Source organism: Taeniopygia guttata, chromosome 5 (assembly GCF_048771995.1).
Source record: "Taeniopygia guttata chromosome 5, bTaeGut7.mat, whole genome shotgun sequence".
NCBI lineage: Eukaryota > Metazoa > Chordata > Aves > Passeriformes > Estrildidae > Taeniopygia > Taeniopygia guttata.
The window spans coordinates 28986174-29001245 of NC_133030.1; the positions used below are offsets into that span (position 1 = coordinate 28986174).

At 37.7% G+C, this 15072-nt stretch overlaps 1 protein-coding gene across 5 annotated transcripts in view; it reads right to left on the bottom strand.

The window, feature by feature from the left end:
* Positions 1-678: 678 nt before the first annotated feature.
* Positions 679-15072, bottom strand: part of ZNF106 (zinc finger protein 106) — a 39117-nt gene continuing 24723 nt past the window's right edge. For 2 of the 5 annotated variants that reach the window (XM_002199083.7, XM_030275484.4), the window contains exons 11-22: positions 13011-13776; positions 12579-12634; positions 11951-12096; positions 11520-11654; positions 10542-10658; positions 9910-10101; positions 9111-9173; positions 8430-8549; positions 7896-7967; positions 6672-6743; positions 5877-6023; positions 679-4868 (exon numbers count right to left, since the gene is read on the bottom strand). In XM_002199083.7, the coding sequence (XP_002199119.6) occupies positions 4812-4868; positions 5877-6023; positions 6672-6743; positions 7896-7967; positions 8430-8549; positions 9111-9173; positions 9910-10101; positions 10542-10658; positions 11520-11654; positions 11951-12096; positions 12579-12634; positions 13011-13776 (1943 nt within the window). In that variant the 3' untranslated portion in view covers positions 679-4811. Of the gene's footprint in view, positions 4869-5876; positions 6024-6671; positions 6744-7895; positions 7968-8429; positions 8550-9110; positions 9174-9909; positions 10102-10541; positions 10696-11519; positions 11655-11950; positions 12097-12578; positions 12635-13010; positions 13780-15072 lie in introns of all 5 variants that reach the window. The other 3 variants (XM_030275485.4, XM_030275483.4, XR_005980528.2) reach the window with 2 other exon arrangements.

Sequence of the window (15072 nt, forward strand, 5' to 3'; positions counted from 1 at the left end):
AACAAATTGTAGCATCCACTGAAAGTTGTTCCAGTGAGTAGCACATTTAACTGAAAGGTCACTATTAAGCAGAAAATCTTTTGACTATAAAGTATTTAGTGTTGTCTTTCACTGTAATTTACTCTGAAAGAGGAAGAAAATCCTATAGCTTATTTTAAGAAAAGTTATTCTCCTTCTTAATTCAACTGCTTTTTTAACCCAAATATATTTTAGGATGACTGGAACACTTGGAGCCCTGGCTTCCAGCCATCCCTTACCTCCACAAAGCTATTATTTTCCATACAAGTATGGCAGAGATGGCTTTAGTTGGGATGTTCAGAGACAAAACAAAATCTATCAGTCAAAAGATCAAAATCAGGATTTTTAATTGGCAACGCAAAACTGGTCCTTACAGGTCTGGTGAGTGAACTACCAACAAGCTCCAGAGAACTTCCCTTGCCATGAAGCAAGACAGGCTTGGAGGCATCACTTGGGTTGAGAGTGTCATTTCTTTGCCAAATTACTAGGTCTGAGGTTTCCTGCACACCTGTAACATTCCTGCCAGTGCTGGAGCTTCAAAGTGGCCTGTCTGATTTTATCTAGCACTCACAGAATAGAAAAAAATTCAGAACAAAGTCAAGTTCTACCAAATCCTATGAAAATCATTCTATTTACAACAAAGGAGAAACAGACAAACCATAACAATATAAAGAACTTTATTTTTTTTTAATTTCTTCTTTTGCCATGTCAAGTTTCATTATTACACTCACAGCTTTGTACCAAAGTGAGAGAAGAAAACAATGATCAATCTGTGCATATGTTCTACACAGCTTAAATTACTAAATATTGAATCAAGTTGTTTTATTCCATTTCCATTATTTCAAAAGACTGTTTAACATTACAGTAAAAATGAAATCTGAGAAGCTGGCAGGCACATATAACAGAATATATACCTACACAGTTTGCTTCTTGAGGATTAATTATTTTACAAACAGTAGCTGAAACCATTTCCTTATCCTTCCTCACATACTCTGCAACTCTGGACAACTTAGACTGCTTATAGTACTGTATGAATTATAGTACTATACAAACCTGAAAACCATTATAGTACTATACAAATTAATTAAACCAATTATAGTACTATACAAACCTTAAAACTGTTTTAATTCATCTTAAGGGAAAAGTATTTTTCCAATAAAAACATTTCCCCTGCCATTTATTGCAAGTTTGCAGTTATCATTTACCTTGAACCAGCTGATTGTACTGTTTGAAAATGTGCATTAAGAACTGCACTACTTCGAACACTCCACACAGCCAAGCTCCTGCTATTTTGCAGAAGTCAACTTATGTGCTGATAATATGTTTAAAGTCTGTAATTCACATGTAAGTGACACAATGTAAGCCGAAGCCTGGATATTTAATGCATCTTTGTACCAAGAGATGCAGAAGTTTTCCCTCCTTCCACATACAGAAGCAGCAGCAGCATTAGGCCAGGGTTTTGCACTGCTAGATAGCTGTTATTTTTCTCTGAAATTTGAAAGAGAAAGGAGAAACTAATCTAGACCAATCTCAAAAGGCCCCTAAAGGTCTGCCATATGTTATTAGCCATACAGCAAGTCCAGAACTTCTTTTTAAACACTTGACTAATAAAAAAAATCCACAGCTAACCACAAAATAAATCCTCACTCTACTCACTCTTCCACCCACAACTTTTTACTTGCATAAAAAAAACCAAACCAAAACAAAAAAATAAATAGTCTTGAAACTGGCTTCAGATGTGCAGTACTGCTTTTCATGCAAATATTACTGTGTTAAATGTCATAAGCAGCCTACCTTCCCAAAGTTACTACATTCTTCAACTAGAAGTATATCAGGAGTGAAACCTCTAAGTTGCAAGACCAGAGAGGATCTTTAATGAATACCAACAAACATTAGTTTGGCATCTCTCTTCTGCAATTGCCTCCAGAAGAAGTAAATGGCCAGTTGTGAAATCTGCACCAAATTCCAGCTGAACAAAGAGGAAACCTCTCCACAGAACTCTAGAGAAGCTGGGGGATTTCCACAGCTGCACAGCTTTATAGCAATTCCTTTAAAGATATTCTCATGATAAAACAGTATAGCATTTTCCTCTGAACCCCTGAGGATTAAAAAAATTGTTTCTGATTTATGAAGCAAACTTTTCACTCATGCAGCTCCACTATTTTCCCACCTCTTATCCATTTTAGGATTCTTACAGTGTATCTGAAATGACTAACAAAGTAGCAAAAGAAACCACTGCTAAAGCTGGACTTCAGAAGCCCAGACTTTTCAGGAGGATTGTTTTCAAGACAGTTAAGGAAATATCATGGGTCACATAAAAAGAAAGACTGCTTACACCAACTAGAAAAGATAAACCAAACAAGCAAATGGGAATGCAAATAAAGTGTAATAACTCTGTTTGTTGCAATATCTAGTGAAAAAGATCTTTATATGTTCCTGAAAACAGCTGAAAGAATGTGAAGAACCACAAGGGAGAAGTAACAAAATCTACTCTCACACACATTTTTCAGAATGCCACTATTGCCCCACAGGCTTGTCCTTCAGACACACCTCCACACCTTCACTTGCAGCACAGTCCACAAAGGACAGCTTAGGACATCCAATCTGTTTATGCCATACTTACATGCTTCCTCACTGTGGTTCAAAAAACTCCCATAAGAACTCCTGAACATCAACACCTTTGGAAATGCTTTATGTGTTATGCAGTCTTCTGCTTTTAGGTGTTGAAAAAACCCAAACAAGTGCTCTCAGACTTCAGAGCATTACACCGTCCCTCATCAAACATCTACACCGCTTAAAGACTTCCCCAAACTTGATTCTCTATTGAATTGCTTCATCCACAGTCCACAGAAAGAAAGATTAAAAAAGCCGAACACCAAAACCACAAACGCAGATCCCCCAAAAACCAAAACAAGACCCTCAGAACAACCAGAGCTCTGAGCCACATATTTGCTTTTTGCTATCCACAAACAGATTAATAAAAAGTAAACAAACAAAATCAATCACCACAAAAGCACTAGAATCGCAGAGATTCTCATGTCTTTGAAGTAGGATGCTACTTCATCTCATTAATATTTTACTCCTGTCTAATAAAAAATATTCATCAGTGTCAGAGCAATTCTGCTTGTCTGCTAAGATAATACAAAACCCGTGTTCTCCAGAGAAGTTCCTTGATTTGAGGCAGTGGAACATCCACAGGATTTCCTGAATCATTTCACTTTCTTGCCCTAAAAAGGTTTCTTTACAGTCAAAGAATGAGGCTAAAAACTTATTTGGTCTATGGCTGACAAGTCTGAAAGTGTTTGTGAAAAAGACACCCACTAAAAGTCCACTCAGGTTTTTTTTGAAAAGCACTGGATTCATGTACAAGCAGCTCAGTTTGCTGTCTTCACCTTCACTTACAGCTTAGGAAAATGTCTGCTTATTTTATCCTGTGCAGCAAAGCTCTTGCTAGATTAGTCTCAGTGTTAAGAGGGTTCTTTACTAAATTAGTGTCATTAAGGGAGAGAGGATGGCAAGTGCCAGAAAGGCATTTCACTGAACTTCACAAGGTGAAGCGATCCCGCTCAAGGGGACACTTGCAGGGGAACCCTAACAAGTTGAAACAGTCTTCCCTTCTGCACTGGCCTCTCTGTGGTACTTGCTGTGCATTAGGAGAAATAAGACTTTTACATGTGATACACATTTCATATCCTCAGCTTCTGCTTGAGAACTTTGGACTTTAAAATCCTGCTCCATTCTTTCCAGTTGAGGTTTTGTGAACTTCATATAGTCCAAGCCAATTAAGCCAGTTCACAACAGAAACAAGACACTACCAAAGTGGATGCACTCAAACACACAGTGACTTTGCATTTCTCTTGGTTTGCTATGCCATGAGTGTATGGGACTGCAAAGCTCAGTCACTAAGATTACATAAAATCAACAATCCAATTATGGTGTTTTATCAAGCCAACAGTGGTGGTTACGCTGCTCTTTAACTGAAAGAAAAACAAATACCACTTACTTCTTTTCCATATATTAGGATCTATACTGAAAAAGACTGAGATTGCAAAGCCTGTGAGCAGAGCCACTGTTCTGGCTGTTTTGCTGCTACTGGCGTCTCTCTCAAGAAATAACCACTTTCTTCAAATTAAATAAAATACCTCAAGAGGTATGGTATCTATCACTGTGCCAGCAACAGCAATTTTTACACAAGGAATAAAAATGTTACAATTAACATTAAAAAATTAGTTTATTCTAGTCTCCATAAAATAACTTTTCTTTTTATGAAGGAAGTAAAAACATACACTGGATATTCGGGTTACATTATTAGAATTTGTGATATTCTGGTTTGCAGAATTTTATTATAATCAGCTATAAAACTGGATACAACAAAACCAGACATGTCTTAGACACATAACAGGATTCAAGCTAAGTTTGTAAACAGCAGCACCTATTGTAATTTAAGTTTGCAACACCCCTTTGGACTTCCCAAAAACTATGCTTCTTTAAAATAAAATTAAAACCACCTGAAAAAAGACAAACAACAAAGAAACAAGGCAGACAAGAGAAGGAATATTCTTGTCCACCAGTGAATTAAAAACTTGCAGGAACTTGGGTTAAGCCTTAATTACCAGCCTTATTTCTGCAGACTGCAGCATAACCTGCAGTCTCTGTAGTAATGCATTTCAGCCCCACTCAGTTTTCGCATTCCAAGTGGGACAAGAAAGAGTACAGACTGGAGTAAGAAACCGATGTTATTTGGAATAATTCTGACGTACAAAATTACTTCCCAATGTGGGAGGTGAAAAGCTTCATGAATCAATCTTGCTGTCATCCTCAGCATGTCTTTTAATGTGTCCTACAGCATCCTAGAAAAGAACCAGAGAAGTCAATGAAAAAAAAATCATTATAACCATCATTAAAAAAAAAAAAAACCACAAAAACGTCAAAATATTCTAGAAGCATCAGTGAAAGTGACATTCTATATAACATATATTTGTTTGGCTTAAAGCTTCTAAAAAGATAAGTATTATCATTATCAAGGTATTAAATCCCATATATAAAGTATTTCACATACCATAGCATTAAAGGTAAATAAAAACCAGTTTCCTTTTTGATTAGAAGAGCAAATTAAATACACACATTATATCCAAAGCCAGCACTTAAAGACAAATAAAGGATTCTACAGTTCATTATTCCTTGAAGAAACCTCCATCCATCCCATATGGTGGAAAGCATTCATAGGAAGGCAGTTTATATTGCCAAGGACTAAAACGTAGATTTTACCAATCAGTCTATAGATAACTGCCCTCCTTACACCCACCCTCCAATCCTTTCCACATTACTTAATCCAATTTTTATGCTTCTTCATTTTTTCCCCCTTCTGTGCTAACTTTTATCCAGAAGTTTATGCACTACTTATTTAAAGATTGGTTTTGCTAACAATCATATGTGAAAAATAAACAACAATGGAAGAGATAGCAATGGATTTTAATTAAATCCTTAAATTAAAAGGATAAAATCCTGTTTTCAAGGCAGATGTTTGTTCATCTTAAAGACATTTTTCCTTCAAAAACTTCCTAATATCTTGAATAGAATTTCTTTAATATTTTAAGAATTCTACCATTTCCATGTAATAGTTTAGGATCAAACTGTTTTAAATTGACCATCTGTCAAATTACCATAGCTGCACTGTTCATCTGCCACAGGCTGAACTGAACCCTGCTAGCCTTGGATGAATATAACCACACGCAGTTAAGCCTGCCAAAGCTAGAAAAATTTAACCCTTTTTAAGAGAAATAGGATCAAGTCCCACCATTGTGGTGTATAAAGTACATTATATTACCAAATACAACCATGTTATTTCAACCACATACCTGCTTGGAACCTTTCCTGGAAGTAAAGAAGGCATCACAGTTCTTCCAACGACATTTCAGGGTCTGAAAATTTGGATTTGTGTGGTCAGTTAGCAGATGTTGTTTCAGATGGTCCACAACTCCAAAGATCAGCGAACATCCATGCCACTTGGAGAAAAAACAACACATCAGAATAAGCCAGGGAAATACAGTTTTTGCTAATGCTTTTCTTCCTGCAATTTCACAATTTCTTCCAAGACTCTAAGCACACCTACCAACTCCTGTAAGTTTTTTTATCTTATTACATTTCTATTTTCCATGGTCTCTATTCCTTTAATTACAGCTTTACAGAAAATTTACCTAACTTTAGCCAAGCCTTGACAATCACCAGGAATGGCAGAAGGAAGACAAGAATTAAACCTTTACGTGATTTAAGCTTACCTGAGACAAAGTAATTTGCAATTTCATTAAATTTATATAGCACAGTGAATCAGCTTTTCTATGTCACTCAGCCAAAGTTTTTGGTATTAAACAGTTACACATCTAAAAGTTGCCAGAAAGAACAGTAATTCACACTAACAACTTGCCCCAAAGCACACACACACACATATATATATATATATACACACACACACCCAGCAAAGACAATAAAAAAATCAAACTAGTGACATATACCTAAGTGATATATACTTTAAAAGTACATACATATTAAAAAAACCCCAACTAATTATGAAAAATATAAGGTCAAGCCACCCAAGACTAAGTGACTAGTCCAGAAAATTCAATAACAAAGGCTAAAAACAATTTGCTAATTACCCAGCATCGATAATTTTGCATCAGATTAAGCCTCACAGCTCTGACACTGCCATCATAGCATCCGGTGTAGATCTGTAAAAGAAACATTTATGGATAAACAAGCTGGGAATAAAAAAAAAAAAGTAAAAATTTGAAGGAGACTTCAGTGTAGGTAAAAAACAATTAAATATCAGCATGCTTCTATATTCAAAAAATACCTGTAACCAAATTCTTTTCATATTTGCATTCATAGTTAACAAAAACCTACACATGAATAAGAAATGCTTCTATAACCTCTATTGTTGATAGTGTCATGTGGGTAACAGTTCAGAAAAGTTTAAATTATGGTGCTACCCACTAAAATTAAAAAATATGTGGGTGTAAATGTTGAATGTATTTCCAAGACTTAACCAGTTATATGTGTATCAAAAAATGATGGAGAGGAAGTGTGTGAAAGAACATCAGAATTTCAGAAAGACTGATGCAAATCCTTTCTCTCATCACTAAACTTCTCATCTGAACCCTTCTTTGATTTGAGAATGCCCACAACCGACCACTGCTGGGGCACAGTTCAAGCCTCAGACTGGACTCATATGAGATGTGATGCTTGGGCAAAATGTATTCCAATTAGTAGGAAATCTGTTCCTTTGGATTTAACTTTTCTGTTATTACAGATCACTACTATACCTTTCATTTTATAGTCTCAAAGAAACTTTGCAAACAAATTCCTAGATATGCAGACAAATGCTTTTAAAGACCATTTTAAGAAATATTTATCCAGAAGTGCTTCTGAAATTTATCTTGCAGGGCAGATGCATGAAGAAATCTGTACATCTGAATCAACTGCACACCTTTGTTTATGTTCTGTCAAAGGTTGCTAGAGGTCTGGCTGTGGCTGAAGTTTTTCTCGAGCATCTGAGAGATTCCCTTGAGTAAAAGTCAAACAGGATTGACACTTGAAAAAGCAGAAATATTTTACTATTTCTAGTGTCTTCACTGTAATCATAACCACAAAAAGAATTATTGTTTTAAGACTGCATTAAGCTGAACAGTGATTTTCCCCCAGACAATAGTATTACATAAATATAAAGCTGTTATAGCCACTTGATTCTTTGAACTGAGAACAACTTGGAAGTGCAGCCAAACAGCAGGCTGATTTCTTTATCTGAAGAAATTAAACTGCCTTGTATGCACCTGTGGCAATTACAACCTTCTCTTTAAGAACAGTGAAAAGAAGGGAGTTACCATGCTCTTATGGATAGTCATACACATGATCATATCTGTGTGGCCTCCATAAACTTGCAAGCGGTCGTGTGACTTGAAGGAAACAGAAACAGACATTTAATAACATGACATTTTTAAAGAGCCATTTTTCACAGACATGTAAATGATAATACTTCCAAGAGCAGTTTCCATGGTAGCAACTAAACTGCTAAGGTGGATTCCAAACTTTATAGCCACCTTGAAAGCTCACTTTTGCTTACATTGCTTCTGTGAGTCTTTTCATCCAACTAAGCACTTGTTCTTTCAACAGACAAAGCTAACATTTCCCACTTTTCTGAGCTGTCATTGTCTTGGAATAACCCAGGTTTTAAAAAACGTTTTAGGTTATATTCTTTAAAACCCATGTGTTTTGACTGGTCAGACAACTATATATACTGAGTGACAGGAAAAAGAGAGATGGGCTAGAGACCAGAAAGTACAAAGATGACTTCTATTTGACTTCAAAATCATTAGTTAACCCATATTAATGTCATTAGTAACCACCTGTTTTCTTACCTGTAGTTCATAAACACGAACAAATTTATCCAGACATGCTGTCACCATGACTTTCCCAAGAATGTTCACTACTGTTACTGCATGGTTATGGCCCTTGTAGATCCGTACCAGCTCTCCAGTCTGCATCAAGAAAAAGCAAAGGTAAAAAGGCATTTGGTTTGGTTTTTCTTAAATAAAAGTACAAAATGGTTTTACCTAACCCCTATGTATAGGGTAGCTAGCTTCAATGCTCACTACTCAAAAATGGAAACATCCTTTATTAGAATCCTATTCCCTGTGAAGGCACTTATAGATTATGATCAAATACTACTTATCCTTTTGTGTGTCCATCCTATCACAAAACCATTCCAGTACAACAGAAAATGCATGGGTGTGTGTAAAGTTCTCGTTCTCCTCTTTTTCTGCTTCTGAACATGAGCCACCAGTGTGCCCAGGTGGCCCAAAAGTCAGTGGTATCCTGGCCTGTACCAGGAATAACATGGCCAGCAGGACCAGGGAAGTGATTCTTCTCCTGTACTCAGCACAGGTGAGGCCATATATTGAGTGCAGTGTGCAGTTTTGGGCCCCTCAGTACAGGAGAGAGTCCAAAGAAGGGAAAGAAGCTGGAAATACTGACTTTATAGAATAGGAATTCAGTGCCTTAGTAGCAAAAGTCATTCCATCATTCTATATGAGACTTACATGAATGTTGTGGGCATGGACAGACTGATCACTGGAGCCACTGAATACCAGATCATTCACAACCTTAATAAAAAAAAAAAAAAGTTTTGTATTTTGTAGCAGATATGGAAATGGGCAAGCAAGACACTGTTCAAAGTTATACTGCAATATTTCCTAAATTTGAGAGCCTTAAAATCAGTCAAGAGTATGAAGAAAAAAGCAGGCACTGAGTTCTTCACATGAGAGGTAGAAGATGCATTACAATGATTTTTGACATTTTACAACTAACAGAAGCTGTTAACTTGCAGCCCAACAGGCTAACTCATCCAACCTATGGATTATTCTCACAGACAGCACAGCAGCAAATCAGGGACCAAGCAAACTGAATGTAGAATGCTGCTCTGCACATGCACAGTAAAGCCCTGGAAAATTTGGATGTGCTGCATACTTATACACTGCTCATGTAAGAAAAATGATGCTCCTAACCCCCAACAAGTGACAAGACAAGAGGAAACAGCCTCAAGCTGCACCAGGGAAGTTTAGAATGGGTATTAGGAAATGTTTCTTCACTGAAAGGATGATCAGGCATTGGAACAGGCTGCCCAAGAACGTGATTGAATCACTATCCCTGAAGTGTTCAAGTGTTCAGACATAGATGTGGCAGCTGGGGACATGAGATACCGCAGGCAAACAGAGATAATTTCCCTACCAAATTACTCAGTTTTGATAATTTAAAATAGAGAAATCCTCCATTTCCTATCACAATCTGCTCATAATTTTAAGCATTCTTTGTCCAAAATGTATTTTCAGAGACACCTGCCTTCATGCAGAGAATAGTCTTGCTGTGACCTTCCAGGGTTCTGAGAAGCAGCCCATTCCGCGCGTCTCGCACGCTGATGGTGCAGTCATAGGAGCCCACTACCAACAACTTGCGCGCTCCTTCCTGAGCTGTGGCTAAACAGCTCACTGCTCTAGGGCCATGGCATTCAAAGATATCAACCTGTTTATTATCCTGGTGGGGGAAGAAATAAATAGAATTAAAATTTTGGTATGAAACTGACTAGATCATCGAGTCCCTTTTTGTGTTGTACTGGTTACAACGTCTGATTTCAGTTTAGTAATGTACAAAATAGCAATGGTAAGAATTGCATGTTAAAAATTAAGTTTCCAAATTAAAGAAAAAACTCCTTATGTTATGTAGACCAGGAGGAACCGTAAGGAAAAGTGTAACAATACAGCACCTAAAAGAAAGGTAAACAAAGAGACAGGCAGACAGGACAGCTTCATGCATGGAAAAAGTAAACAACCAAAAAGGGCCAACAGTGACCATTTATACTGAAATGTGTTCATTACAAATACATTTACTACTGTAGATAAAGAATGGAAAGAAACACAGAGGAAAGAAACAGCATCATAACAGGCTTTCAGGTGCCAATATTTAAACAAACTAACCTTTATGCTGAAAGTAACCACTGTGCCATTTGCAAGACCTGCATAAAGGATCCGCCATCTACTGTGTAAACAGAGCACTCGATCTTCCAATTTAAATTGTTCCATGCATTCTTTGGTCTAGCAATGGAAAGAAGTACTTAAAGATTTTCATTAACTGAAAACAATTCAAGAAAAAAAACTGAAATGAATTATGATTTTCACTTTTTAAACCAACAGAACTGGAGAAAAACATCTGACGGTCTGGTGTCATATAGCAGTTTGATCCTCATTTTAATTAGGACCATCTCTAAGGCTTGACTGTAGTTCGGCAACTGGTTATAACACTAAACACTTTTTTCTAGTCACCACCTTTAATTGATTCTGTGTATAGAAATTTAGACTACTGTCTGTACATACACACACACACACACACATGAAAACTGTCTGTTACACGGTTGAGGATTCCCCAGTAAGTTCACCACAGGGAAAGAGTTTAAAATCTTCCTGAAGCAGATACTTGCTTTCTAGTCCTTCAAGGAACAGGTTGGGCAGGTCTTTTTTTCATTTAGCCTCAAATATCCAGCTTCAGGAAGCCTCAGTCTGCTCTTTCACACACCCTCAGCATAACAGATACCTGTTCTCTCTATGGCTGCTCTAAAGACATAAGCAATGAAGTTAAAAATAGAGGACGAAAAGTAAGATTCATGGCCAAACAGTTATCCTGCACTTTGGTGCTCCCAACATTTGGGATTATGCCATGCTGTTCTGGCAAAAACTCAGTACTGACAAGCTAGTCAAAAGATTAGGGTAGTAAATCAGTTAATGGTTTGCTGGTTTTTTTTGTGAGGTTTTGTTTCTTCTGCTCTACTCTAAAGAGGTATGAACTGGTGTTAGTATCCAGATCATATGGTTTTAAAAGGCTTTTAAAATTTATATTTATAAAGAAAGGCTTGCATAAAATGCAGCAGACATAAATAAACCAACACAGAATTTGAGTACCTTGATATTGTAACAGTTGATAGTGTGGTCACTTGAGCCAGTGTAGAGTGCAGCATTCTTCCCATTTGTCTGAGTGACCAGAAGGCAATTAACTTTTGAAGTATGTCCTTCAAAGATGGCCACACACTTCCTGCTCTAAAAAGGAAAGCATAGAGTCTGTCAGCACAAATACCTCTTGGAATATGCACCTAACAGAACAGGGCAGGACTGCTAAAAAAAATCAGGATACATGTGGCAATCTATCTCCCCTTGTCTCTCCCATATGCAGAAGGGGTTGGAGTGGTGGAGAGGAGAGGTTTGAAGAAAAGAATAGTATAAAATAAATTAGGGGCTTTAAAAAGCAACTGCTTCCTTTACTACACAGTAAGGCATTACAAAAGACAACCTTGTGATTGCAATTAATGTAACATCACTCCCACAACCTTACTTACAACAAGATTGTAGGCACAAACTGTTTTGTCTGCTGAGCAGGTATACAACAAATTCCCAAAAATCTGAATAGCATTCACTGCAGCCAAGTGTCCCTCAAAGGTTCCCTCAGTAGGTTCTTCATCCTCACCTGGCTCCGAAGACACTTCTGTAGAACAGACATGTACTTTTGACTATGGGAACACAGTCAAGAAAACACACTGCTGCGGGTTGTACTGCCAACCAGCAGAACTATTGCATGGGTTCAACACCTTTAAGTCAAATTTCATTGTGGATTCCAGCAGGACTGTGAATGTGACAGAGGGCAATATAAAGTGCTAAAAAGACCTTCATATAACTAAGTTCAGAAGCATCTTTCAAATTAAAGAGATTGTATTATTGTTTGTCCTAGAGCTCTACAGAGACTTTGGAACAATAGTGCTCATGTGGGAGGGGAAGGAGGATGTGGAGGAGTCAAGACACTAAGCATTCAGTGTAAGATGATATATGTCACTTCCCACTTTAGTTTTGAGTGCAAGCTTTTATCTTCAGGGCAAAATTGTCCTATGGAAGCAGGCTGATCACGACTTAACTCAAAGTCCTGCAAGATACTACATACAAAGCATCAGAAGGAAAGCTTAAAAGATATACCTGAGGAGTTCTTTGATCCTCTTAGGAATGATACGGAAGTCTGTGTCTCAGCCACACTGTAAGGCAAAAATAAACAGTAGCAAAACTGGACTTTGCATGTTCATTCTCAGACAAAATACTGGGGTACGTAATACTCCAAAACACAAGTTTCTCCACTTAGTAGAAAATATGCTGTGAAGGTAAGCTCAAAACCAAACTGGGCAGCCCTGTTCTTGTATTAAGTTAAATTAGTAGATAACAAGACACATTTACTTGTTGACCAAAAAAGCCAAGTCAGGTTTTATTTTCCCTTTATTTCACTCCTGATGTCACTAATGTAAGACTTTGTGAATGGGAAAAAAAAAAAGGAAAAAAAAACAAAAAAGAGAGGCCTCTTATGAATACTGTGTAATATTGATAGTTTTACTTTTCAGAGGTCTACAATAATCTCACCTTTTTTTCCCATCATTCCTGTAATTCGCATCAATCTCACAGGTGGAGCTCACTTCATCATACCCAGAAGATGCCTCTAGGACTGCTCGATCTACAGAGTTGCATAAATCCCTCTTTGATGGACTGTCTGGTTTCTCATCTCCTGATGCTGATGAACCAACATCAACCACTTCACACTGAGGTGCTGAAACTTCCACTAGTTCCAGAGAAGCATCACTGTCATTCTCATCTTTGTTTCTTGCTGCCTGAGCAGTAACTCCACCCTCCTCTCTTGGAGGAGTAACTTTTTCTCCTTTAGGATCCTTTCCACCCTTGACTTTCCGGACAGGCTTGAAGTCAATCACATCCTGCTCTGTATCGCTGTTGTCTGGCACATGGGCTGCCCTCAGAGTTTTCTTCTTCCTTAACCGTCTCCTCCTTCTAGTCCCTTTCTCTGCTGGGACTGCAGCCATTGTCAAGTGTTGCTCAGACGGTTCTGCTGACAATTTGGGAGTTTTATCCATTGGCATTTCTAGAAGGACCGAATGCTTTGAAAGAGAATTGCTACATTGATCCAGTAAAAATCTTTCAGCAGCTGTATCATTTGCTTCTTTCTTGCTGAAAACAGACTCTGAATGAGGAGAAGAGTTCTCAGGAAGTCCAGACTGTCCCTTGTCTGCAGCAGGCTCATGGACATCTTGATCAGTGTGATGGAAACAAGCCGCCAGCCCTGCCAGGGATATGGTTGCAGTGATAACTGGATACACTGAAGTTCTCTGGTTGGTCTCTTCTAAAGAAAACAGCCTAGTGTTACATTCACTCTGTACAGCAGTAACTATTTATACAAAGTGTCCCTCCCTGTGTTTTCTGTTTACACTTAATTGTGTATGTATTCAGCCTTTAAAAAAACATAACTGGGGAATGTTTATCCATGTACATAGAAATAAAGGAATGGGGAACATCATTCAAGCTGCTGGCTGGCTATATGTTTTTAAAGTTCTGACCATCTTTGGTGAATCCTACATTGTTGACTTAAGATGCTACCACTTCTCTGTGTGCTCCCTTACCAGCTGTCATGATTTCTGTAGAAATTATATTAATCAATGCATGCCAAGTACGACTCATCTGTTCAGTGACGGTTTGAAATTCTTGTGCTGAACTATTACAGCTAATACATACAGTTTTTTCTACCAAGTTACTTGGACCTAATTCAAGGCAGACAGTTATGCACAACCCACTCCGCAGCACTGTACCTCTATCCTGGGAATAGCAGCACTGTAAGCCATGAGGGTAGGCTTTATTTAGTTACTTTAGTTTAGTTAGCTCATCTGTGGTGGACTATGTAATGGGGTCAACACACTTTCCAGATCATTTAGTTGTGACTGAATTAATATGAACAAAATGATCTAACCTCTCAGCTGAGACAGACTAAGGGCAGCATCTCACAGCTGTTTCCCACACCCTAAAATTCCCCAGTTACACTTGCAATAACTACAATCCAGAACAGGATGTTTCAAGTTCACTGCATTTCTGGGGCAGGATCATGCAATGTAAATGGGAAGTTGGCAGTATCTGAAACACTTCCCTCTTCCAGCCTCTTAGAAGCCAGCAAATTAAGCCTACACTAATGCTTGGCCAAAAGCACATTACACATTACAGGACAAATCTGATGCTTTGGAATTACACATCCAACTAGAAACAGCTAAAATGAGAACATCTCTGACCCACACCTTCCTCAGATGGGGAATTCCAAGATAAAACTAGAACTTGCTGACAGCACAGGATATGTTGCATTTAAAGTAAATCAACTGAGAGAAGTTTTCCCTTGGACATGTAACTGCCACGCACAACTGCAAAACCTGATAGAAAAACCTCTGTATAGAAAAAAAAAGAATACTTAGATGAAGTTTGAACAAATTACTGTGTTGAATTACACTGGGAAGAAGGCATACAAAACCTTAAATTCTGAATACTCCTCTAATATCATCTGCCACTCATTTCCCACTGGAAAGGGGAAGGAAGTAACTTGGTCACTTTATAACAGGAAAATAATAGCAACCAGCCACTTAAACTGAAATTTCTA